Source organism: Delphinapterus leucas, chromosome 4 (genome assembly GCF_059928025.1).
Source record: "Delphinapterus leucas isolate spDelLeu-1000000601 "Yukka" chromosome 4, BTC_Dleu_Yukka2, whole genome shotgun sequence".
Taxonomy (NCBI): domain Eukaryota; kingdom Metazoa; phylum Chordata; class Mammalia; order Artiodactyla; family Monodontidae; genus Delphinapterus; species Delphinapterus leucas.
This window is the reverse complement of record NC_143132.1, coordinates 135,194,180-135,220,946: the sequence shown is the minus strand read 5'-3', so window position 1 is coordinate 135,220,946 and position 26,767 is coordinate 135,194,180. Positions and strand designations below refer to the sequence as shown.

Sequence of the window (26,767 nt, the reverse complement as noted above, 5' to 3'; positions counted from 1 at the left end):
GGTTCAGCGCTTCACCTGACCTCAGACTTCAGCCAGGGTTGCAGGAGACCGTGTCAGGGGGATTGGGGGTGGGGGAGGGACCCGGAGTGGGCAACGAGACGCTTTTGGAGGAAGAGTCTGAGGATACCTGAAAATTGCGTTCAAAACGTTGTGTATGCGTGTGCACATGCTCTCCTGGGGTAAGGGTCCACAGTGTTCACCTAGTGGACCGCCCCTCAGTCCCGAAGAGTCTGTGTTGGAGACATCGAAGAGTTGCTTGTCCAGGGGGTCAAGGAACCCGCATTCTAGTAACTAACCTGGGGCCCAGGCGGTCACTCTCATCTTGGGCCTCGGCTTCTCTGTCCAGCGGGCTCCGGGGTTGCTGCGGTTCGTACCTCCGGGGTGAGGACTACTAGCCCGCGAGCAGAGATCCAGCCTCTCAGTTCCGGGCGCTGGGCAGAGGTGCAGCCGCAGCGAGCCCCTGCGAGCTGTCTGGGAGAGGGGTGGGGGTGTGGCGAAGGCAATGGGCCGGAAGGGCGAACCCTTCGGAGGAGGCGGATCCGCCCCCTCGCGGGCAGGTAAAGTTGGCCGAGGCCCCGGGAGCCGGGTAGGAGTCGCGCGCCGCCGAGGAGAATGAGGCTCGCGGTCTGCTCCGTGCTGTGCGCGGGGGTCCTGGGTGAGTGCGCACTGGGAGCCGGGTGGGGGCCGGCCGTTTAGGATGGGACCGGGTGCCAGCCGAGGGTCAGCCACGGCGGGACACTGCACTGCCTCGTCTAGGCGGCTTCGAAGCAACCCAGCGCCTGGCTGGCTCCAACGTGCCTTCCACCGCCGGTGGTGCATCAGTGCACCTGACCAACTTTCGCCCTTGCAGAAACCCTGCAGGCTAGGGCAGGAGTTCGCAAACTCTGACCAGCCGACCAAATCCCGCCAGCTGCCTGATACACAGCCGAACGAGCTAAGAATGGGTTTTACATCTTTACATGTGTGAAAGAAAATAAAAAGAAAAATAGCTTGACACATAAGAATTATGTGAAATTCAAATGTCAGCGTCCATAAATAAAACTTCATTGCAACACGATCATGCTCATTCAGGTATTGTCCACGGCTGCTTTCAGGCTTTAAGGGCAGAGTGGAGAGTTGCCACAAAGACTGTATGGCCCACAAAACTAGTAATTGCCTAGCTAGCCCAGTACAGAAAAAGTTCATGACCCCTGGCCTGGAGGCTGTTCGTCCAGTTTACAGTGAAGGAAACAGGGTCAGAGGAGGGAAGGGAATTTTTCCGAGGGCTCAAGGACTATTATTAAGAGGGGGAGGGGCACATCAGGGAAGCTTGTCATGTCAGGTATCTAACCAGAAGGATCTTTCCTGCTCTGAACTGTACAATGCCTCCCATCCCGACTACACACTAGGCAGGTGGAGGAATATAGGGCAGAAACAATCACCCTAGAATGGAATCCACCTGCCACTCGGTGCCATGTGACTGGGTGGTCCCTTGCCCTCCTCTCTGAGCTGATTTCCTCCTCAGTTCAGTAGAAATTACTTTTTCACAGCAAACACACAGTTGCTGTGAAAGTGACATGAAGTCATGTACCTAAGGGCAGAGCTGTAGGCACAGGTGAGTTATCACTGGAAAAAAAATCCTGCACGTAAATGTAGGGGGCCCCTTCCCGTGTTGGGGGACTGTCAGGGCTCTTGGCTGGGTAACTGTAAGGAAGGTAATGGTGCAAAGTCACTGACCTCATGCAGGTGGAGACCCCTGCTTGGCGGGACAACTGGGTTCTGTCCAGCCCTGATTCTGTCAGGTCTCAGGCTGTCTTAAATCATTTCTGGGGTAGGGTATCTATCATGGGGGGAGGCATAACCTGGGCTGAGCAGAAGAAGGCAGGAAAGGCAAGGAGTGCTTTCAGGGATGGGGGTGGCCCTCCTTGGCCCAGTGCTGCCACCTAGGGCCACACGGGGAGCTCTGATGGGGCTGGGGAAGGCTGGCAATGTTGCTACAGCTGTGGTCCAACTATGGCTGCAAAAAATCCAGAGTGCAGCCCCCTGGCCTCTCCCGTATTCTTCCTGAACAGGGCTTCTGTTGTTTGTTCTCCCCCCATCCCCTCTCTTGGCAGTGTCAGGCACTGACCAAAAGTTCACTTTCCCAGTCGGCTCTGTGTTTACTAAACAGAGGCAAGAGCTGCCTCTCCCTGGCCCTCCGCCCACTCCATCCCAACATTCCTTCTCTCTTGGCCACTGGACAAGGCTGGAATCGAGGACGTGCTTTCTTCAAAGCTCAGTGTTCTTTTCCTATAAAAACCCTTCTGGTGGCAGATGACAGGAATGTAACCAAACTAGCTTAAACTAAAAGTGTCAGAGGCGTGGGAATGGTGATCAATAGGCCTTGCAAGAGCCAAGAACCAGGGGCTCAGTACAGCCTGTACCTCCACCTTGGCTGCCACCTCCTTTCCCTGCCTTTTGCTCTTCTGGGGAAGAGATTTCTCCATGCAGTGAGCATGTGGCCACCAGCAGCTTTTCCCTTCTAGGAGCAGATTGAAATATCCACGGTGGGCTCTGATTGCCCCTTCTTGAAATTGTCACATGGTTGAATGGAGTGTTATTGATGGCTGGCCTAGTTTAGGTTACTTGACTCCATTGACACTTAGCTTGCTTGCACACACTCTTTCTTTTTAAAATCATTTTTATTGAAGCATAACTTGCTTTTAATAAAATGCTCTCCTACAAGTATACATAGTTCAATGAATTTCAAGAAATATGCCTACCCCCATAACTACCACCACAATCAAAATATAAAACATTTCCATCACTCCCAAACTGTCCCCTACCCCTTCCCAGTCATTCCCATTTTTTCCCACTTTAGGTAAGTTTTTCCTTTTCTAGGATTTCATGTAAATGGAATCATGCACTACATAGTCTTTTGTGTCTGGCTTGTTTCATTCAGCACAATTGTTTAGAGATTTATCCACATTGTTGTATGTATCAAAGTTCATTCCTTTTTATTGCTTAGTAGTATTCCATGGTATGACTTTATCACAGTTTGTTTTCCATTCATTTCTTAGTGGATGTTTAGGTTGTCTCCAGTTTGGGATATTATGACTAAAGCTGCTATGAATGTTAGTGTACAAGTCTTTGGGTGGACGTATATTTTCATTTGTTTTGGGTAAATATCTAGGAGTAGCATTGCTGGGTCATAATGGTAAGTTACGTTTAACTTGTTAAGAAAATGTCAAACTTTTTTGAGTAGTTGTACCATTTTCCATTCCCACCCACAGTATGATAATTTCAGTTGCTCCACATCCCGCTAACACTTGGTGTTGTCAATATTTTCACATTTAGCCATTCTGATAGGTGTGTGTAGTACCTCACAATGGTTTTAAATTGCATTTCCCTGATGAGTAATAATGTTGTAGCTTAGCTTTCCATTTTCTTTAATTAATTAATTTTTTTTGAATTCTATTTTTTTATACAGCAGGTTCTTATTAGTTATCCATTTTATACATATTAGTGTATATATGTCCATCCCAATCTCCCAATTCATCACACCACCAATAAAATAATTAATTTTATTTATTTATTTTTGGCTGCACTGGGTCTTTGTTGCGGCACATGGGCTTTCTCTAGTTATGGTGAGCAGGGGCTACTCTTTGTTGCCATGCGCGAGCTTCTCATTTCAGTGGCTTCTCGTGTTTCAGAGCACAGGCTCTAGTCTCACTGGCTCAGTAGTTGTGGCGCATGGGCTTAGTTACTCCACAGCATCTGGGATCTTCCTGGACCAGAGCTCAAACCCGTGTCCCCTGCATTGGCAGGCGGATTCACTGTGCCACCAGGGAAGCCCTCCATTTTCTCAATGATACTTTCTGAAGAGCAGATGTTTTACATTTTGATCAGGTTCCCTTACCTAATTTTTATTTTTTGTTATTATGTTTTGTGTCCTCTCTAAAAATATTGATATAATTGGCTACCCCCAAAGTTGCAATAGTTTCCTCTTTGTTTTATTTTAGAAGTTTTATAGCTTCAGCTTTTATGTTTTGGTCTATGATACATTTTTAGTTAATTTTTGTGTATGGTATAAAGTAAGAGTTGGGATTCACTTTTCTCATATGAATATCCAGTTATTCCAGGACTTGTTTTCGAAAAGAATATCCTTTTTTCACTGAATTACCTCGGCAGCTTTGTTGAAAATCTACTGACCCTATATATATGGGTCAATTTCTAGACTCTTTGTTCTGTTACGTTAAGCTTTATATCTCTCCTTGTGCCAATATCACACTGTCTTGGTTACTGTAGCTTTATAATAAGTCTTGAAATCAGGTAGTATAAATCCTCCAACTCTATTGTACTACTTCAGTGTTGGTTTGGCCGTTTAGATCTTTTGCATATCCAAACACAATTTTGAATCAGGTTATCAAATTCTATAAAAAACAATTAGGCTTGGATTATTATTGAGATAGCATTTAATTTATAGATTATTTTGAGGCTTGGCATCTTAACAATATTGAGTTTTCTAATCCATGAACATTCTATATCTATTTATTTAGGTCTTCTTTCATTTATCTTGGAAATTTTTTGTAGTTTTCATGTACAGCTCTTGTTCATAATTTGTTAAATTTATCCCTAATATTTCATATATATATCTATTTTAGATTTTTTTTCTTATTTTCTTTCATTTTTCTTGGCTGTATCAGGTCTTAGTTTTGGAACGCTGGATCTTCGTTGAGGCATATGGGATCTTTCGTTGCGGCACGGGCTCTTTGTTGTGGTGCTCAGGCTTCTCTCTACTTGTGGCGTGCAGGTTTTTCTCTCTCTAGTTGTGGTGTGCAGGCTCCAGGGCGCGTGGGCTCTGTAGTTGGCGGCAGGTGGGCTCTCTTGTTGAGGCATGTGAGCTCAGTAGTTGTGGCACAAGGGCTTAGTTGCCCCGTGGCATGTGGGATCTTAGTTCCTCCACCAGGAATGGAACCCGTGTCCCCTGCATTGGAAGGTGGGTTTTTTACCACTGGACCACCAGGGAAGTTCTGATATTGCATATCTTTGAAAGCCATTGTAAGTATTATTTTTTATTTATTTATTTATTTTTTTTTGCGGTATGTGGGCCTCTCACTGTTGTGGCCTCTCCCGTTGCGGAGCACAGGCTCCGGACGCGCAGGCTCAGCGGCCATGGCTCACGGGCCCAGCCGCTCCGTGGCACGTGGGATCCTCCCGGACCGGGGCATGAACCCGCGTCCCCTGCATCGGCAGGCGGACTCTCAACCACTGCGCCACCAGGGAAGCCCGTAAGTAGTATTTTTAAAGTTTCATTTTACAGTTTTTTCTTTTTAGCTTTGTAGAGATTCAACTGATTTTAGCGCTTTGACCTCAGATCCTAAGACCTTTCTAAATCATTTATTCCTTAAAATTTTCTGTGTAGAGAAACATGTTATCTGTGAATATAGACAATTTTCTATCTTCTTTTCCAACCTGTATGCCTTTTGTTTCTCTTTTGAGCTTTGTTAAAATGGTTAAGACCTCTAATACAGTGTTAAACAGAAGTGAAGAGAATGTCAATCTTTGCCTTGTTTCTGACCTGAAGGGGAAAGCATTCAGTCTTTCACCATTAGGTATAATATTAACTGTGGGGTTTTTTCTAGATGTTCTTTATCAGGTTGAGGACATTCCTTTCTATTCTTACTTTGCTTGGAATTTTGAATTGGCAAGTGCCTTTTCTGTTCTATAGAGATAATCGTATGAATTTTTCTGTTTTATTCTGTAATATGGTGAGCTATACTGATTAGTTTTTGCACATTAATTCAACTTCACATTCCTGGGCAAGGGATAAACCTCTGTGTGTGTGTGTGTGTGTGTGTGTGTGTTCATGTACTTAAGAATTTTTTTTTGGCTGCGTTTGATTTGTTAATATTTTGTAAATGATTTTTGTGTCTATGTTCATGGGGAATATTTGGTTGTAGTTTTCTTTACTTATAATGTCTTTGTTTGGATTTGGTATCAGGTTAATGCTGGCCTTAGAAAATGAGTTAGGAGTATTACTTTCTTCTCTACTTTATAAGATCGTTTTTGCCACATTGGTGTTATTTCTGTTAAGTGTTTGATAGATTTCATGAGTGTAACCACTTGGGTCTGGAACTTCCTTTAACATTCATTATAGTGCAAGTCTGCTGTACCCAAATTCTCCCAACATTTGTTTGTCTGGAAAAGTTTATTTTTGCCTTCAGTTCTGAAAGTTATTTTCATTGGTTTTAGATTTCTAGGTTAGCAAGTTATTTTCCTTTTAGCACTTTAAGGATATTCCATTGTCTATGACTTGTGTGGTTTCTGACAAAAAGTCTGAGACATTTATTGTCTTTGCTCCTCTGTACCTAATTTTGTCTCTTTTCTCTGGTTGCTTTAGAACTGGGAGTTTGTCATTTTCATAATATTAGCAAAAATTCTGGCCAAATCTTTCTTCACATATTTTTTCTTGCCCCTTCCCCCCTTTTTTATCCTGGACTCCAGTTACACATATGTTAGATCACTTGATACTGTATGACAAGTCACTGAGGCTCTGATCATTTGTTTTTCTATCTTTCTTTCTCTCTGCTTCATTTTAGATAGTTTGTAATAATGTCTTCTAGATCATCTTTTTTCTTCCGCATATCTAATCAGCTGTTAATCTTATCCACTGGAATTTTTATTTCAGATATTCTATTTTTCATCTCTAGGAATTCTTTTTGGCGCCTTACATCTTATATTTGTTTCCTCATTATGCTCATGTTTTTCTTTTCTTGGGGGTAGGGTTCACTATTTACTTATGGCAAATATTCCACATCCATGATCCTCTCCAGTCAGAAGTTCTTTGAGAGTATGCCATGGGCCTTGGCCAGTCGGAGAATGGCATCATCTGACTCTCCCATCCTGTGAATGGCCCCACAGATAGCCTAGGTTTTGAACTGGGTGTTGAACCTGCCTGTTACTTTGTTGACCTCAGCCAAGTTCACCTGGACTGACGCGTGGTCTTTGGCGCTGATGATGCGGTTGCTGGCAGGGTATTTCTGCGGCAAATACAGGTCCACGAACTCTCTGGCATCATTTTGCATGTTGAGGGCATGTCTGGTGGCACCACAACAAGCATGGGAGCAGAAAGGAAGCGCCACATCCCCCAGCAGCGCTGATGTTCATGTTTTTCTTTAACGCTCCGAGCATACTTATAATATTTAAAATAGCTGTTTTAAAGCTATTTTCTGTTAATTTCCTCATCTCTTTCATTTCTGGTTCTGATTGTATTGACTGATTTTCCTCCTGGTTATGGATTACATTTTCCTGCACCTTCACTTGTGATTAATTTTATTGGTTGCTGGATACTGTGAATTTTACCTTGCTGAGTACTGTATTTTGGTTTTTGGTTTTTGCTTTTTTTTTTTAATTTAAGGAGTGTCAACCTTTTTTTCTGACAGGCACTCATAATGTCTTCAGATCAGCTTAACCTTCTCAAGACTAATTTTCAAGATGTTTAGGCAGTGTCTAGAATACCCTTCTTTCTAGATCTAGTTTAGCTTACTTATGGAATCTTTCATAAATGCACTATTTATTCAATAAGATTTTCTCCACTCTGAATGGTGGGAACCCAAATGATTCCTAACCCCATTTGAGTTCTGAGAAATGTTTGGTTTAGGCTCCCTATTAAATTTTCTTTCCCTAGCAGTTGTCCTTGCCTGGCCTCCACAATGCTCAAATTGATATTTAGCCAGAATCTCCAAGGTGTGACAATTCTGGATCTCAATCTCTCTTCTCTTCCTCCTCTCTTTTTGCATTCCCTGCTCTTTGGTACCCTGTGCTGCACATTCTAATTGCCTCCACCTTACGAAACTATGATCTCTGTCTCCTCAACTTGGGGTGACCATCGGGCTGTTTCTTTTCTCTTCTCTGCCCTGCTATCTGGACATTTTGTCCAGGAAGAAAGCTAGTGTGATTACAGGGCTTACTTTATTTGTTTCCCTTCTCTCAGGGATCACAGTCCTGCACTTCCTGTTGTCCAATGTGTTAGAACATTTTTTTCGTATGTTTTTCCCCAGGTTTTTTTTTTTTTTTTCTCACCTGTTTAAAGTGCTAGGGCAAGTCCCATATCAGTTATTTCTCATAGGTGGAAACAGAAGCCCATCCTGGTTTGATTTTTTGTTTGTTTGTTTTGTGTTTTATTTGTTTAGTTCCCTGCTTTAGTACCGTGTTTTTGTCAAGACTTTAGCGTTTCCCCTAACGATGCAAATATCATTCACCCTATTTTATACTCACACTGAATGAACTAGTGATTACCACCGGGGAGAGGGAGGGGATGAGGGGCAATATATAGGTAGGAGAGGGAATAAAAGATTATTATAGGATTATATGAAATTATCTGTGTGAAACTTTTGGAAATTGTAAAGCACGGTAGAATTTAAAGAATCTTTCATTCAATAATAAATAAATAAATAATTTTAAAACATCAGAAATTCAAAAGCTACAGTTTTAATCATTTGACCATAAGCACAGGTGACTGAAAATAGACTTTCAAAAAGGCTTTCTCAGTAAGTGCAAACCTTTGAAAAAGAAAAAAAAACTGCAATTGTATACAGTGGCTCTTTGTGTAACTTAACCTGCTTACAAAGCTATTTTCATTTATAGAGTTGTATTGTCTCTACAGTTATCAGTCATTTCTAAGAGCAGAAACGTTTTAAGAATCTGTATTGGCAAGCAGAATAAACATGCTTTGAAAGGCTCAAAATGCAATATGAGCTATTACTCCACACACTTCTATTCTGCGCAAGGGCATCTGTCCTGACAGCTCCATTCTCTCACTGGCTCTTCTACCCTGGCAGCTACTATCGAAGGCCTGTTCAAAACAGAGCTGAAGCACTCCATTTGTCACTCCCTGTCTTTGGTATGGGATTCTCTCTAAGGAAATTTGACATCTCCTGTCCCATTTATTTTGATATTTCCTACTTGCAGACAGTTAAGACACAATACAGGCTTTGGAGCCAAACAGACCTGGGTGTTTCAAGTATTAGCTTCATCTCAAGTTATTTGATGTCTCTGACAGTTTTTTTGTTTGCTTGTTTAAACTCATCTACAAAATGGGAACACCAGTATTTAACCAGCAGGACAATTGTGGGCATTCGAGGAGGGTCATGTGCCTGGCCCACTGCCTGACACACAGGGCCTCCTCAAAAATTCATAGCTGTGACTGCTGTTACTTTCATCTGCTAGATTTCATCTAAGATGACATTTTGCTCAAATACCACAGTTCTGTAAACAGCATTTTGCCTTTGCATTATTGTTAACACTAATTACTACAGCCTAAAGTGCCAGTGAAATGAACAGACACTGATTTTAATGCCCCAGCAGTTACTACCATGTAAGGTTAGAGTATCTAATGCCAAGACAAAGATTAAATCATTAGGCCCAAATCTTCCTTCCCATAATGCTATTTTCTTTTTTGGTGTGAAATTCACTAAAATGAAATTAATCATTTAAAAGTATACAATTCAGTGGTATTTAGTATGTTCACAGGGTTATGCAACTACCACCTCTATCTAGTTCCACCATAGTTCCAACACCCCAAGAGAGCATCCTGTACCCATCCTCCTCTTCCCCAGCCCCTGGCCACCACCAATTTGCTTTCTGCCTCTATAGATTTACTTATTCTAGATATTTCATATAAATGGAGTCATATAATGTGTGGCCTCTTGTGTCTGGCTTCTTTCATTTAACGTATTATTTTTGAGCTTTATCAGTGCTGTAGCATGTAGCAGTACTTTACTCTTTTTACGGTAGATTATATTCCATTTTGTGGATGTACTATATTTTGCTTATCAATTCATTCATTGCTGTGCATTTGGGTTGTTTCCACCTTTTTTGACCATTGTGAAAAGTGCTGCTCTGAATATTTGTATATATGTATTTGAGTATCTGTTTTCAATTCTTTTGGGTATATACTTATGAGTGGAATTTCTGGGTCATATGATAATTCTGTATTTAACTTTTGGGGGATGCTTTGGCTTTTTTCTCCAAGGGAAAAGGCACAACCAGAGAAATGGCACCTGAGAATTTATGTGGGCCAGGCAGCCAGTCCAATTTGTGTCTACCCCTCTCAGCCAACCCTTGACTTTGTCTTTACCTTCTTCTTACAGCAGAGAAAGGTGAGTGCTGTGGGTCACTTACACCCCTGGCCTGTCTCCCATAGGGCTGTGTCTGGCTGTCCCTGAAAAAACTGTGAGATGGTGCACTGTCTCAAGTCATGAGGCCAATAAGTGCTACAGCTTCCGTGACAACATGAATAATGTCCTTTCAGTGGATGGTCCTCATGTCACCTGTGTGAAGAGAACCTCTTACCTTGAGTGCATCAAGGCCATTGTGGTAAGTCACTGCTGCCTAAGAAGAGTGGAAGAAAATCCATACTTTCTCCTTCTTTTTTTGTACTTGTTATAGTTTATTGCTTCAGAACAACTTTCTCCCCCAAGGAACTAGACCATGCTTTAGAGGAGAAAGAAATAAGCTAAAGACTTGAAAGTACAGAGACTATGTGTAGATGAAAATATAGGTGCTCAACATTCATTAATAGTGAAAACAACAATAATAATAATTAAACAACTGATAGAGAAGGATTCAGTGAAAATGGTCACGGTAAAGCAAAGCCAGAATTGCACTGAAAGAGAAATCTATAAAGACTCATAAATAAACAAGAAGCTGTAGTATCACTATTATTACTTAATATTGTTTTTGGAATTTCCTAGTAATGCAATGATATAAAATACATATGAGATAGAAACAAACAAAATATCAATATTTTCAGATGCTTGCACGCCTAGAAAGTACAATGGAATCAAAAGAAATGTTACCATAATTATTAATGAAAAAATTAGTTTGGTAAAAGATAAATATATCACAATTAATGTCATTTTCATATATCAACAGTCACTAGTTGGGGAAAAATAACCCCAAATTGTGATCTCATTTACATTTAAAATGATATACAGAAAAATGTTGCAGGGAAAAAAATCATATGAGAGATCCGTAAGATTATTATAAATGTAATACAAAAGTCTGAGACAAATGAACAGTACTTATTAATAAATTAAAACATATGCCATATTCCCAGACAGGAAGACTAAACTTCATATATGTGCACATTTTCCCAAAGTTAATTCATAAATTTAATATAATTTTTATCAAAATTATATTATAAAATTTAAAAAGTCAGTAAAATAAGTTTACAATTCTTAAGAAGAAGTGTGGGTGAGAATATAAAATAGTATTATGAAAAATAAAATGAGCTGGGGAGTAGCTGAGGCCTGCCTGAAACTATAACATATTTAATAACAGCATTACAAAGAACAGGGTCCTCGGACAGATGTAGAAGATCTGGAAGAGAACAAAATTCAGACATCTTCCGAGCTTTCTATACATACATCCATCTGTCTAATTATCTACATGATATGATGTAGATGCAAACTATGATGAATGTCCAACACTAAGGCAGTCTGGTCCTAGGCTTAATGGTTACATACACATAGATTTAGATATTGTATGATAAGGCATACTTTCCAAACAAATGTCTGAGAAAGGATTCTTTAGTTGGACAACTGGATAGCCATTTAGAAATAAAATCAAGTGAGATTTTTAATCCATTTACCAAAATAAACTCCCAGCTTGACTCAATTTGACTAATGTAGATAGATATAAAAAGATAAATCACAGAAGTAGACAAATTTGGAAATGTAAAAATTTTAAGTCTCTGACAAAGGAAAAAGATTAAAGCCCTAAGCATACAGAAAAATATATTCACATCAGCTATAACGAAACAGTGTAGTGTAAAAGCTATGTAAAGATGTCATTTAAATTTATAAGAAATGCTTAAGAATAACAAGCTATAAACAAACTACTCACAGAAATGACAACTAATAGACGATACAAGTAAGGAAGGGAAAATGTTCATCCTTTATAATAATCAAAGGATGCAAATAAAACCACCTTAAGGTAGCAGTTTATATCTCGTAATGTGATAACATTTCTTAAATGATAGTATTTCTTGCCAGTAGTTTTGCTTGAAATTGGTATGCATTGCTATGGGCATTAGAAATTATAAATTTCTACATCATTTCTGGAGAAAAATTTGGAAATATTCAGTAAGGGTCATAAAGATGTACACAAACTTTATTTATTTTCTCTAATTCATTCATATTTATATATGACCTTATGCAATTGTGGGACCTGGTTAAGAGATATCTGTAAGACTATTGTCTTTGCATCTGATACTGGAACTTGAGGAGGAGGTGGTCAGGAGGGGGAAGATGTGTGCAAAGCGGGAAAGACTGAGAACCATCTAGAACCTCAGTCATGAGCTGGAGCCCATGGGGATGGACTGAAACCTGTTCTTGTTGCTTCTGACCTTGATGGTGTTCACAAGGCCTAGTGGCCTTCTTGTCTTTTACCTTTATACTAAATCCCTCCTTTTCTTAAATTGGTTTCTGATACATGCAACCAACAGAATACTAATTTGATATATGTATATACATATGTATACATATACTTATATATGAATACACATTGTAAAATATATGTAAGAAAAAATGAGATGGAGTAAAGGGAGGCAAGTATACAGAAATGTAGTATTAAATTTATAAAAAGCTAAATTACTTTAAATGTCAATTAAGAAATGAATAAAAAGCACTATTTACAATAGCCAAGATACAAAAGCAACCTCAGTGTCCATCAGTAGATGAATGGATAAAGAAGATGTGGTGTATATATACAATGGAATATTACCCATAAAAAAGAGTGAAATCTTGCCATTTGTGACAACATGGGTGGACCCAGAGGGTATTATACTAAGTGAAATAAGTCAGACAGAGAAAGGACAAATGCTGTATGATTTCACTTATATGTGGAATCTAAAAGACAAAACAAATGAACAAATATAACAAAACAGAAACAGAGTCATAGATACAGAGAACGGGTGGTTGCCAGAGGGAAGATGGGTAGAAGGAGGAAAGATATAGGTGGGGGAGATTGAGAGGTACAGACTTCCAGTTGAAAAAAAAAGATTTCCATGAGGAAATGAGGGGTAAGGAATAATCCAACCTCATTTTTGAGAAGAGGCTGTGAAGTTACTGCTTCTCTCAGGGAGGAAGGAATTCTTGGCTGAGAGATCCTTGAAGAGGGAATCCAGACTCAAGAGTGCAAACCATGACTTCTTATGGGTGGAAATATTCTACAACTCATTCACTCAATTCAACATTTATTGGACACGTACTGGCAGTCGGTGCTGGGATTTGGCGGGATAAAACAACACAGTAACATCCCCACCTTGGAGGAGCCTGCATTTCAAAGGGGAGGACAAACAATAAATAAAGATTTGTCAGATGGTTGATAAGGGCTCAGGAGAGAAACAGAGGGCTTCCAGCATTTATGAGGTGGTAGTTTTAAGAGCACAGTCGGAGAAAGGCTCACTGAGAAGGCTTTTGAGCCAACACTAGGGGGGCGGAGGAGGTCTGAGCCATACCAAGTATCCATGGCGATACTTGTCAAGTGTCCCCGGCAGAGGGTTAGGTGAGTCTTCCTCAGAGGTGAGGGGCTTCATTCATGTCTGGCCTTTTCTCTTTCAGGCAAACAAAGCAGATGCTGTGACCATTGATGGAGGTTTGGTGTTTGAGGCAGGCCTGGCCCCCTACAACCTGAAGCCCGTCGTGGCAGAATTCTACGGGTCAAAAGATGGTGCGTCTTCCGCGGGGACCCAGGTCTCTGTTCTGACACAGCAGCCACAGCGGGAGGCAGGGACTCTGTTGGCATTACACTTGCAGGGAACAAAGCTGCTGGAGTTCTTTAGACTGTGAGAGGCTGTTACCTCCGCTAACTCATGGGGGCTGGGATCTTGGCTCTTTCTGGGAAGCTGTGAACCCTGAGCATCCTGATGGGAATGCTGCTTGTGCCACTGAGTGACAGCGGACATGTTGTCCAGAGTCCACTGCCCACCCAGTGGGGTCGCCCATCTCTGGAGACACACAGACCTGGACAGCCTCTCCGTGTGCCAAGTCCTCTGCAGGTGCTAGAGAACACAGTTTGAAGAATGGGGTTTGGGGAGGCGAAGAATGGGGTGCCTGCCATACTTGTCCATGGGTGTCACCAGTGTGTGTGTGAGCATGGTCTGTCTCAATCTGAGTCCAGCTTGCAGGGCCCTGGCGAAACCCTGGAGACGCCCTCCATACCTTCCCCCCACACCTTCATCTTCGTGCCCAGGCTGCAGACAGAGAAGGGAGAAGAGCCCGTGGGGAGAAACAGTAAATCTCAATGACTGGGAGCTGCAGGCCCTGTAATAGCTGGTGCAGAAAAAGAACTCAAGTGTATTGCCTTGAAGAGGGGCAGTTTCCTTTCTTCTGTCAATCAAGGGCCTTTCCCTTTCCTTTTCTGCCTGCTTACCAGGAGATGTTGCAGGTCCTAGGATCCTCCCAAGTTCCATTGCACACACTCTGGAAGATGAGTGGCAATGACGTGGCATCTTCCTTTGGCCCTTCTTTCTCTGCTCCTTTTCAGATCCACAGACTCACCATTATGTTGTAGCCGTGGTGAAGAAGGGCAGCAATTTCCAGCTGAACCAGCTCCAAGGCAAGAAGTCCTGCCACACAGGCCTGGGATGGTCTCCTGGGTGGAACATCCCCATCGGGATACTTCTTCCCTCTGACTTGGTTGGAAAAGGTAAGCTGGCTGGGACGGGGTACCCTGAGGCAGGGCTCCTACTCCCAGCACCCACTTGGATTCGGGGCCTTACGAACACTAACAGGCGTACAGGTTTCATAAACTCCAAGATGCGGACAACCTGCTTTAAACGTGTGCTGTCTGGGTTTGCTGCACCAGCGAGCCTTGGGAACTGGCAGCTGAGTCTTTCCTTCTCTCAGCAAAGGAACCCCGGTCTCTGAGCTCCTGGCAGCCCCACATTCACGGTAATCCCAGCAGTTTGGCTTGATAAGGGCCATCGTGGAGGCTGATGAGAAAGGGGAACTGCCTTCCAGCTGCCCAGGAAGGCTCACTGGGGATGATCGCCATACCGCCAGCAGTCAGGCCTCAGTGCTGTGGGTGAGGGCTTGGGATGAAGGCGAGAGGGGATGAGTGGACCAGAGCTATGATTTTTTGTGTACTCCAGTCTCTTGTTCAGTTCCGATGAGCCATGGTGAGCCTAGGGTGCCTTTTCAGCCCCTGAAAGATGACAGCCAAATTTTCTGTGCTCTGCCAAAGTGTGTCTTTTTGAGCCCTGCCAACTCTGCAGCATTTATGTTTCACCTGTGTTTGGGGCTGCAGAGGTCAGATGGGGTGCTGCAGCCTGGGCCACAGCTCTGGCCATGTTTGCACTTTCTTGGGGTTCCTGCTTGCCCCAGTGTCAGACGCTGTGGGACGTCTGTCTGGGCGGTTATGATGCGGCTGTTGGCACACCCCCGCGCCCATGAGGCAAGTTAATCCAACCCCCTCCCATGAGTTCCTGGAAGAGGGATCCCCAGGAGCCACCACAGACCCTGGATCAGAAGCGGAGAGGGGTGGGTGGGACCACGTCCTGAGATAAGGAAGGGCTGTCGGGGGTTCCTGCGTGTTTAGAGTCCTGCGGCCTCCCCCACCACCCCCGAGCCTCCGTGTTGGTGAGCTAACCAGGTGAGTGGTGCTGGGGCTGCAGCTTGGGTCAGTGCAGCTCAGCAGTTTTCGCGCCCTGCAGGGGACAGGCTGGGAAGCTTCTCTTGGGCTGGAGCCCCGGGACCACGCGTGAGCCAGCCACGCCCTCAGACCCGGGCACTGTCGGCCACCTCTGCACACCCACTTCCTCATGACAGTCCCAGGCAGTGCATGCAGACCTCTGGGCTCTCACATACGGACACACACACACACACACACACACACACACACACGCATGCACGACCCAGGGGCCCTGGCAGCTCATGCCCTGAGGTCCGTGTGTCTCCGTGTTGAGCAGCAGCGGCTAAGTTCTTCGCGGGCAGCTGCGTCCCCTGTGCGGATCAGACGGCTTTCCCCAAACTGTGCCAACTGTGTGCGGGGAAGGGGACCGACAAGTGCGCCTGCAACTCCCACGAACCGTACTTCGGCTACTCGGGGGCCTTCAAGTGAGTGGGGCCCCCTTGCTCCTCTTCCTCACTCTGATGATGGGGAAACTAAGGCACAGGGAGTGGACGGGGCCTGCCCCAGACCACCTAGAGTGTCGGTGTGAAACACAGGGTCTCGAGTGCCTCCCACGGCCCACCCTCGTTCCTGCCCGTCCTGAGGGGCAGTCTTCTGTGGGGGAGCCCCGCTTGTCTCCCCAGATGGAGGGGTCTGGACCAGGGAGGTCTCTGGGATCCATGGACACAGGCTTGGACTCCCAGCTGGGCCAAGGGCTGGGAACCCTCCCCCACACCAGCTGCTTCTCTCTACCTGAGTACCTCTGTGTCAGGGATGCATGCTGCTTCTCCCCACCTCCCACTCAGCCCCCTGCCTGCAGGCACCTCTCCGTACTCCACGCCCTGCAAGAGACATAGCTGCTGCTCAAAACCAGAGCAAAACTGGCCGGGAGTCCAAGCCTGTCTAGAGTTTTTAACCTCTATGTAAAAGGCTTTAAACCTTTTTTTTTTTTTTTTTTTTTTTAATCTGTTGCTTTTGGCTGCCTTTGAAGAGGAAGGTGGTGGGTCCCTCTTTTGCAGCCTCCCTCCCCAGAGTTGCCTGGGATGTAGCTTAGGGGGCTCCTGCTTGCTTCAGACCTGGGCTTGGCTGTGGGGATTCAAAGGGTCTTCAGACAGGGCCATCACCTCTGTGAGGACGGACTGAAGCCTGGGAAACTGTGGGTGAAGCCCTGTTAGCCAGTGGACCGGGGCAGAGCCTGGGGAGGGGGGTACTGGGGGAGGGGCGAGACTGTGCTGTGGACAGTGCCTAACCACAGCTGTCCTGGTCCTCAGGTGTCTTCAGGACAGTGTGGGGGACGTGAGCTTCGTGAGGCACATGACGGTGTTTGGTAAGTGCCGGACGGAGGATGAATCCTGCGGGCCACCCTCTGGCCAGAGGAACGCATTCCTTCCTGAGCCGCCTTACATCTAGAGATGGGTGGTGCTAAGATCTTAATGAAATAGGAGAGTTTCTGTATAAAAAACACTTCCACTGTTTGTACTTTGTTTAGTGCTCAGTTTGTTCAGTCTATAAATCTACCAAACAAATCTGAGCATTTAAGCATTACTTACCAACTAATAAAACAAGTTTTAATAATCAGATTCTCTTAGTCACTGGAATACCAGTTTCCAATCTAATCACTTTCTCCTGAATACTTCATTATGAAGGGCTCCTAAATGCTTTAATCACCTTAAACAAACACAGATTATTATAATGATTTCAGAACTTATTAGCACATCTATAATTAAATCTGTTGCAAAAGCATTACTACCATGGACAAAGATGTATTTCTATGTTAAAAAAAAAAAAACCTTCCAGAGTTTTGGGCAGTTTATCAGAAACAAACAAACAAAATAATATTTCAGACAAGTTCAGTTTACAGATTCTGGGTTTTATAACCAATTAAATTTCTATTAGATACAAAACACACTTGTATCACTTAGGATGTTTAAACAAGAGAGGTGTATTTTATGCTAGGTTCATTTTTTAAAATGTGTCTGCCACCTCAAGGAGAATTTTGAGCCCTCACTTTTTCCAGGGGCCTTGGTTCCTCGCAGCCTGGTGTCTTTCCCTGACATGGAGCAGAAGTGTAGTGGCTTTGTTCCCTTGCTCAGCTGTTCACAATTCACTGTCCCCTCATTATCACACACTGACCTGGTTTGCTAGCATTTTGGCAATTCATGTGTATCTTATCATCAATAATTTTAATTAGTGGTGTCATCTATGGGTTTTGTCTCCCAGAATCAAGTTGTTCCCGATAGCCGTCATTGTTATTTCCTCTGGCTGCTCAAGTTGGCACAGTTAGGCCAATGGGTAGCATCTTCTAATGCTCACCCTGGAGAACTGAAAACATCCTCACTTTCTGAAAACAACCAATTGTCCAAGACCATCCCAATTTCCCTTTGCTGAAAGTCACATGTCCACTATTATATAAGATCCCTCATTGTCTTTTAAGCAGAAGTTTCTGAGTTTCATTGTCCTAGCTTGGCGCTGTGTCAGCCACAGACTAACTCAGACTTTGATGAGTTCCCTTAACCCTCTTAGCCTCAGTCTCCTCATCTCTAGAATAGGATAATCTGGATAATCTACCAGCCTCCCCCAGTTGTTATGAGGATTAAACGAGACAGAGCATGGAGAGCCTTCAGGTCAGTCTTTGGTGTGCTGTGAGCTCTCAGAAAACATTTGCTGTCACCATCCTTGTTAGCAGAGCCTTGGGCTGAGCATGCCTCCCAGCCCTGGGTCTCTCTGCAGTGAGAACGTGTCATTTCATCTCCTGAGGGCTCAGCATCCTCACCTGTATAAAATATATTTGGAAAAGATTCTCTTTTAGTCCTCCTCAGGCTGTTAAAAAATGATTAAAGAAGACAGTTTAGGTAATACAAACTTCAACACTTCTTGAAGTTGGCAGTCTCCATTCAGAGAACTGCAAAATAGGGCAGAAGGCAGGAAGCTTTGATAGGATAAAGAACAACTAAGAGAAAAATAGATAATATCTGATTGGCTGGGGCCACATTGCCAAGGGTGAGAAGGAAGAAGGAAGGAAGTATAGACCCAGAGTTGGCTTGGCACTGGGGGCCTGGCTGACTGGATAGACTGCGTTTCTGGTCAAGCAGAACATTTACAGGCACAGGAAGTTATCTAAGTTTTGGTGGTGACGTGGCATCCCAGGCAGGAGCGGCTCTGTCTTGGGCTTAGAAAGTTATTTCAACAAATCCCCAAACAATCTGGGATACAGGGAGGGGCAGGGACCACACCTCCTTCTCTGCCTGCCGACGGCTCATGTGGGCTTCCCTCCACAGAGAACCTGGCTGACAAGGCTGACAGGGACGAGTATGAGCTGCTCTGCAGGGACAACACCCGGGGGCCTGTGGACGAGTACGAGAGGTGCCACCTGGCCCGGGTCCCTTCCCACGCTGTCGTGGCACGAAGCATGGGCGGCAAGGAGGACTTGATCTGGGAGCTTCTCAACCTGGCCCAGGTAGCTCCACCCACCATCCTCCCCTCCTGCGTAGGGGTCCCTGCTTGGATTTGGGACACTCTCGTTGACTCCCTTCTAGCCACTGTGGAAGTCGTGGGTGTCCAGCACAGCGGGAACCATGCCACATGTCCTCCGCTTCACTGATAAGCACTCGGTCTGGATACGTGATGGGCAGCAGTGGCCATAAAACTCCCTCCCTTGGCATCATCAACGCCATGGGCCAAAGACTGCACAGAAGCCCCTTGTTGCCCCAATTTATTCTTCTCAGTTGTAAAGAGGTCCTCAGGCTACAATGCAGGTGCCGTTCCTCCATGAGGTGCTCCCCTCTTATCCCATTGGTGGGGACCCCTCAGCGGCAGGTTCCCGGCTGTGAGCATTCTGTGTCCTGCGCTGGCGGCCCTCTCTCCCAGCCCGCCCTCATCCGGTCACCTCTGTCAGCACCCTCTGCTCAGCACTGGGTGGTCAGAGATGAACTAGACACAGACCTGCCCTTGGGTCACTCACAGACGACTGTGGAAGATACGGTGAGCACATTATACACACAGATAATCACGAGAGGGCACAACCTTGGGGACATGGATTATGTACTTTGAAGGGACTGACTTGCAGGGCGTATCTGGAAAGGTTCCTGGGCCCCGGGGTAAGCTGTGGGCACCCCAAGGAAATGTGGGGTTTGCCAGAGAAGGCAACATGCAGAGCCACTGCAAAAGCAAAAAGCAGACAGACGTCGCAAAGAGCGTGTGGGTAGGTGTTACCGTCAGCTACCATCAGGAATGGCTTTGGGCCAGTCAGTGGGAGTTATACGCAAAGGGCCCTTCGCTTTCTGGGGGTGCCAGAAAGAGGAAGGGACTGCTTGAAGGCCTTCAGTGGCAGGCTTGGGGTGGCAGACGCGCCCAGGACTTCTGATCTCCAGGCTTGATGGTCCTGGATCAGCACCCGCTCCAGGATGAAGCTCACCGGAGCCACTTGGGGCAATCAGATGGCCAGCAACAAGGCCACCATCACTGACTGCCCCATGGGAATGCAGCATAGGAGAGGGGCAGCTGCCTGGCCCATGGTGACAATTACCCTTTATGCAGACCTGGGGGCAGCCCCTGGCGGTCTCCCTGAGGCCCACAAAGCAGACAAGCTGGGATTTGCTGGAGAAGATTTGAGAACCCCATGAGCCACAGGGACTTTGGAGGGCCTTGGCATGGTCTTTACTCTCAGGCGCTCATATTTCTCTCGCTCTCTGCTCTCCTTGTCTGGTTTGGGGTTTGTTTCTCCTTTACTTCCTTATGCTAGCCTCCTTCCTTCACTGTTTCTTTTATCCTTTGAACAGGAGAATTTTGGAAAAGACAAGTCAGCAGAATTCCAGCTCTTCGGCTCTCCTCATGGAAAGGACCTGCTGTTTACGGACGCCGCCCTTGGGTTTTTAAGAGTCCCACCTAAGATGGACGCCAAGCTATACCTGGGATACGAGTATTTTTCTGCCATCCAGCATCTAATGAGTGGTGTGTAAGGTCCTGCGGGGGAACCTGGAGAGCTTGGACATGGGGCAGGGTGTGGCCATGGAGGTTTTCCTGGTGCCCGCAAGCCTCACCTCACCCAACCTTCACTGGGCTGCAGGGTCCAAGGGAACTACCACCTGCATTGGGTTCATGCAAGGATTTTCTGCTGATCTGGGAAAAAGGCCTGAATTAGGGGGTCACAAAAGGCTTTGAAAGACCTTCAGATTGCAGGCAACTTGAAGTAATGATGGTCCTGGCTCCCTTGTGTGAACCAGGGTTGCCCCACCCTGCAGTAGGTCTGGGGAAAATAGCCCATCCTAAACTGCAGTGGGAACACAGCCTCTGCCACCACCAGGAGCACAGCTAGAATTTCAGAGGGTTTTAATCCAGTGCCTGCTTTCCCTTGGATCCCCATGGTTTATTTCTTCCTTCCTTCCTTCTTTCCTTTTTTTTTTCCCCCTTCATTTAGTTAACCAGTAGTTATGGAGCATCTACCAAAGCCACTGAGATTGATGTGGGCGTCAGAGCAAGCAGGCCCACCCAGAACAAATGACACTGGCTTCCAACTAGGGGATGCTCCCTCGGTGGGAGAACCCCATCCTGGAAGAGAAAACCCCAGAAGGCCCTGAGCCAGGCTGGTGCTCAGAGAGGCCTCCCCTGGGGTGGTGACGTCTGAGTAGGGGAGGTCGAGAGGGTGCTGGCTCTGCCTTCACTGCTCTTTCTGGGAACCGAGTTCACCATTTCTCCTGGGAGGTGATAGGCAGCAATGAGCGGTGACATGGGCATGAGACTCTGCTGTTGGGCAGCCGCTCGTAAGACAGTGGCGCTAACCGCCCCCCTCCCCTCCCCCATCTGGGGGCTTCCTTTGGATCCCTGGCTCTTCTCCACCAGACCTAGGGACAGAAGACCCCCAGAGGGTGATGTGGTGCACAGTGGGCCAGCACGAGAAGGCCAAGTGTGACGAGTGGAGTGCCCTGAGCGGTGGCATCTTGAAGTGCACCGCGGAGGAGACCACCGAGGGTTGCATCGCCGCCGTCGCGGTAAGGAGGGCCCCGTTCCTGCAGTTGGGCTCTGACACTCAGACACGCAGCGCTTCTGCAGTCTGGCGGTGAAGCCCCCTTCCCAGATGTCTTCCCATCAGCTGTGAGGCTGAGACGCACCTGTTACGTGCTGCCTTCCCCCACCCCCCACCCCCAACTCTCCAAAGCCACACCCCGCTGCTCCCACAGGCCCCTCCCGCTCGGGGGCCGGCGGAAACACAGAGCAGCCCAGGACCCAGACTGCTTAGGAGCTCCGCTCTGGAGCCCAGGGAGCTCTGAGGGGTCCTGCCTAGGACGCTGGGTGACACCCCAGGGTGTGGTCAGGACCCCTGTGGATTGGGAAAGCAAATCAACCTTTTCAGTTCTCTGGACAGGTTCAGCTTTTTTTTCTGGGGATAAAATTATTACATGCTGGAAGAGAAATGAAAAATAAATGATATCATTTACAACTTCATAACTTAGAAATCAGCACCACATAATTTCTGAGTTATGATGTTGTGTTGGTATCAACCATCCATTTTCTCTATGAGCAGACAATATTTTTGAGATTAGAAAAACATTTATAAATAAAAGATTGAAAAAATGACAAGCTTAGGAGACTACAATTTTTCTTAAGAAAGAAGATCTAATTTTGGTAAACGTCCCTGGGACCAATTTCTAAGATTAAAGTCTTGCTATTTATACAGTCTCCTAAATTTGTCAATTGTAAGAATTAAGTGAAGTTGAGCGCTTGTAGCATTGCCTGGCGTATGATAAGCAGTCTATAAATGTTAACAGTTGTTATTATGATTTCGATTCTTGAGCACAATTGGTGCACTTTTTAGGTAATGAAGTATTCATCGAAAATGTTCTTAATGGTTGCATAATAGCCCACCAGATATTTATTCAACCAATTTCTAAATGTCTATATCTGAATGATTTCCAAATCCTTGGCTGTTATAAATAATATAGGATTGAACATTTTTGTTCTATACCCATCAATATTTCTAAGTATATCTTTAATATTAATGACAGTGAATATGTCTGGAGTTACTTACTATGTGCCATGCATACGTATGAGCTCTTAACTTGTATTAACTCATTTATTCCTCATGATGAGCCTATGAGGTAGATTTTTCACCCATTTTGTGGATGAAAAAAGTGTACCTAGAATAGTATTTAGGGATGTGTTCTTTGGATTAGTCAGATCCTGGAGGCTGATGCATTCCATAGTGGTTATGAGCAGAAGCTAAGGAATTAAACTACCTAAGTCTTAGTGACCATCTATTGGATAAATTACTTAGCTTCTCTCTGCTTCAGTTAACTAAGGTATAAAAGGGGGAGAATTATAGTACCTACCTTACTGGGTTCTGTGAGGGAGTACATGAGGAAATCATTGTAAAGTGTTTAGAAAAGGGCCTGGCACATAGTAGGGGCTTGATAAGCTTTTGCTTCTATAGTTACTACTGTTTTAAGATAGATTTCTAGAAGAGCAATTAACAGGGGAAGAGCAAAGAGTGCCTGTGTCTGTGTGTTTGTTTCTTGATGACCTTATCTATGAATATAAGTATGCATTTTTTGTCTCTGTTGTTGGAAAAGTTCATTGATTAAAATCATAAGTTAATTATTAATGAATTATTAATTAGAGTAGAGTACTAATGGGGTTATAAGAACAGAATTGAACTATGTCATACGGAAGAAAACATGTTCCATAGAAACAGATTAGACACATACTCTGAGTCTGATTGTCGAGTGAGTGACAATGGTCACAAAGAAAGTGTAGTGATGGCATGTCCAGTACTCAGAACGGGGTCTCATGCGAGGGCACAGAGATGACCAGGGAGCATGACCTGGGTTGGGTGCTCGCTTCTGGGTTAACAGGCTAAAGGCATGTCCAGTTTTCTAAACCCTGTGTTTATGTGGCAGAAGCTCTGGGTCCTACACCATTTGGTTTATCACAAGGACGTGTGACATTAAGCCAATGAGATGGAAACCTCTGAGGATGAGACAGGATAACAGCCTCACTGTTGTGCTATTGGTTTATTTCTTAACTTCAGAAAGGAGAGGCTGATGCCATGAGCTTGGATGGAGGCTTCATCTACACAGCGGGCAAATGTGGTCTGGTGCCTGTCCTGGCAGAGAACTACTGTAAGTGGAGGGGAGGGTCTCTGTGTTTTCTTCCCTCTGGGCTATGGACACAGAAAGGTGAGGAAATAATTTAGTTCAGTGTGGAGATAACAATAGATGTTATCTGGAGTGTAGGGAGCTAGTAGATAACATCTATCTTCCCCAGAGTCAGAACCAGTTAAGATATAGATGCGGAACTTAGGCTGAAAGAAATCAAAATAAAACCTTTATTACTGAAAGAGTGATATTGGAGGGCATGGCATAGAGCTAGCCATGGGGCTTGTCAAATTGTCCTTGAGTTAGAGTCACCCACCAATTCAGGAGGACAGGTCTGCTGGCAGACCGCATGCTGAGGGCAGAGGGAAAACACATTCTGTCATAGATGAGATCGAAACCACCCTCTCCCCATTCTCTTCAACAAAGAAAGAGCCACAGGTGCCTAGATCCTTTTGCCAAATTTACTAATCCAAAATTAGCTCACCCAAGATGCACTGGGACATTGAGGGATGGGGCCACAAGGTCATGGTCTTTGTGGGGATCCATCCACCTGGAAAAATACAGCCAGGGGAAAAGAGGATTTCACCACTATTTGTTAAATGCCTCATCTGCTATGCAGTGAGTGAGAAACCATATGTTATCCTTCAAAACAAAACAAAACAACTCTATGAAGTAAATAGTGGTATCTCCATTTTACTAAGGCTTGGGGAAGTTGAATGATGTGTCCAAGGTAGAATAAAGACTGCAACCAGGTCTTTCTGAACCATGGGCTGGATCCTTCCCCTCCAACACAGCATGGCTGCAAGGATTGTCTACACAGCCCAGAGCTCTGAAGGGAAGAATGTCCATATGCCTAGAATCACACAGCAAATCAAAAGGATCTCTGTCAAGGTCTTCAGTGGCTTCTGTTCCCCACCCCACCCCCTTCAATGAGCATCTCACTGTCTTTCTCTATAATTCCCTGAATGTTGGGCATGTTCTGGGAGGGAACCTAATGTTCCAGTGGCAAAGGTCAGGAAAGAGGAGGTGAAATAGGACTGCAGGATCTCGCCTTGTTGATGGCCAATGATAAACTGCTTAGCTAGCGTTTCTCATTTTATTCTTGACTATTGAGACTGAGAAAGTCAGGACTTGAGTAATGTGAGAATTTAATGTACCTCAATTCTTTTTCTTTTTAGTGTCTCAAGATGGCAAAGAGCAGCTTGGGTCTAAGTGTGTGAACACACCTGTGGAAGGTGAGTCAGAATCGGTAACATTGGGGCTCAAAGGTAAAGGCCTGGGCTTCCCTGGTGGTGCAGTGGTTGAGAGTCCGCCTGCCGATGCAGGGGACACGGGTTCATGACCCGGTCCGGGAAGATCCCACGTGCCGCGGAGCGGCTGGGCCCGTGAGCCATGGCCACTGAGCCTGCGCATCCGGAGCCTGTGTTCCGCAGCGGGAGAGGCCACAACAGTGAGAGGCCCGCGTACCACAAAAAAAAAAAAAAGGTAAAGGCCTGTTGTCAGGGAGGGGGTGAGGAAAGCCTTACAAATAAACCGAAGTTAGTAGAGTTGTTAAACAAAAGAGAGAGAGAGATGACACTGCCGCAGTCCATCGTGAAGGAGCTGGTCTGTCGTGGGGCGTCACAGTGGACAGAGGGCTCCTGCTTGGACTGCTTCTGCTCACTCCGCTCGGCAGTCCTCTAGAACATGCACATCGCTGGCCACATCACGTAGATGGGCAAGTGAGGCTCAGGGACGGTGTGACTTGCCCAGGGCCACACAGCCGGGAAGTGGCTGCACCTGGGTTTGGGCAGAGGCGCCGTGACTGGAGACCCCTGCCCTTCCTGACCCACCGCAGTGCTCCCCATCACATACTGCCACCCATGTCTGCACTGGGGCAGGAGCCCGTTCCTGACGTTTCTGGGGCCCAGTGGATGCCTCAGAGGGGGAGGAGGGGAGTCATAGATGCTGCTACTGAAGAGGAGGAGGATGAAGATGAAATCAGCCCTTTAGCTTTTAGTGACTGGCTTTGAATAGCTGGGGAGTGACCTCCTCTTCAGAATAGGAGACCAGGTGACGAGTTTTCCCATCCGTGTCTCCACATGGGCAGAGAGGTTCTGTGTCTGTCCCTGAGGTACCTAGTCTTGGGCATTGGCTAGAGCAGTGGTTCTCTAGGTAGTGTGGTGTCTGGACCAGCGGCATCAGTGTCGCCTGAGAACTTGTTAGATGTGAGCGTTCTTGAGTCTGACTGCAGGTCTGCTGGGGTCTGGGATGGGGCCTCTGCTCTGTGTTTTAACAAGCCCTTGGGATGATTCTGATGCATATTAAGCTTTGAAAACCATTGTGATGGAGGATCTTGAGATGAAAACAAGTGCTCACCTGGGTTTGGAATTTCTTATGAGACAGGAGAGCTGCAGGAGGTGGGCGGGCACACAAGCTTGGGGTCTTGAAGCCCTGCACCGCCCGCCTCCACAAAGGCCTCAGGGGGGCAAAGCCACTCACCCTGCAGCAGCTGCCCTTTGTTTGCAGCAGGACCCCAGCCCTGGGGTCAACTGTCCCTCTTCCCTCTGCTTTCACGGCTTTCTGTCTTCTCTGAATTGGATCTGCGTCTTCAACTCTACGGGCTGGCATTTCGTTGTTCTGATTAAAAAATATGTAAAGTCAGAAAGAATTCTAATTGATTCACAAGTGATTGAAATTTCCAGGAACTGCAGTGACATACAAATGTAGGTCAATGAGGATGCTTAGAAGACGGTTCAGGGTAATGGAGAAAGTTAGATTGGAGTAGAGATGGAGAGGGGTTAATCCCAAAGCCACACACACACACACACCAGATGACAATAAATAATACCATTTGTGCAGAATTGTTACAGCTCAAGAAAGGCACTGTAACAGTATTTGGCCGCCGGAACGGCGTAATAGAACCCAGTCTGATAGGCAAGAGCTTGCGGTGGCCTCAGGAGAATCTGCTTCACCAAGAAAGGGGCTCTGGTACTGCTTCTGCCATTAGCAATATGGCTGGAAACCTATCCATGTAACCTCCCCTTCCCATTCCTAACGTA

General features: G+C 45.5%; 1 protein-coding gene and 1 pseudogene across 1 annotated transcript in view; one reads left to right on the top strand and one right to left on the bottom strand.

The window, feature by feature from the left end:
* Positions 1–320: 320 nt before the first annotated feature.
* Positions 321–26,767, top strand: part of LOC111179197 (inhibitor of carbonic anhydrase) — a 45,057-nt gene continuing 18,610 nt past the window's right edge. The window contains exons 1-11 of the mRNA XM_022582523.2: positions 321–655; positions 10,166–10,338; positions 13,587–13,695; positions 14,512–14,673; positions 15,935–16,082; positions 16,908–16,963; positions 18,915–19,093; positions 20,415–20,586; positions 21,475–21,623; positions 23,660–23,750; positions 24,905–24,961. Coding sequence (XP_022438231.2) covers positions 613–655; positions 10,166–10,338; positions 13,587–13,695; positions 14,512–14,673; positions 15,935–16,082; positions 16,908–16,963; positions 18,915–19,093; positions 20,415–20,586; positions 21,475–21,623; positions 23,660–23,750; positions 24,905–24,961 — 1,339 coding nt within the window. The 5' untranslated portion in view covers positions 321–612. The remainder of the gene's footprint in view (positions 656–10,165; positions 10,339–13,586; positions 13,696–14,511; positions 14,674–15,934; positions 16,083–16,907; positions 16,964–18,914; positions 19,094–20,414; positions 20,587–21,474; positions 21,624–23,659; positions 23,751–24,904; positions 24,962–26,767) is intronic.
* On the bottom strand, positions 5,480–7,405 carry LOC149749444 (small ribosomal subunit protein eS21 pseudogene; annotated as a pseudogene).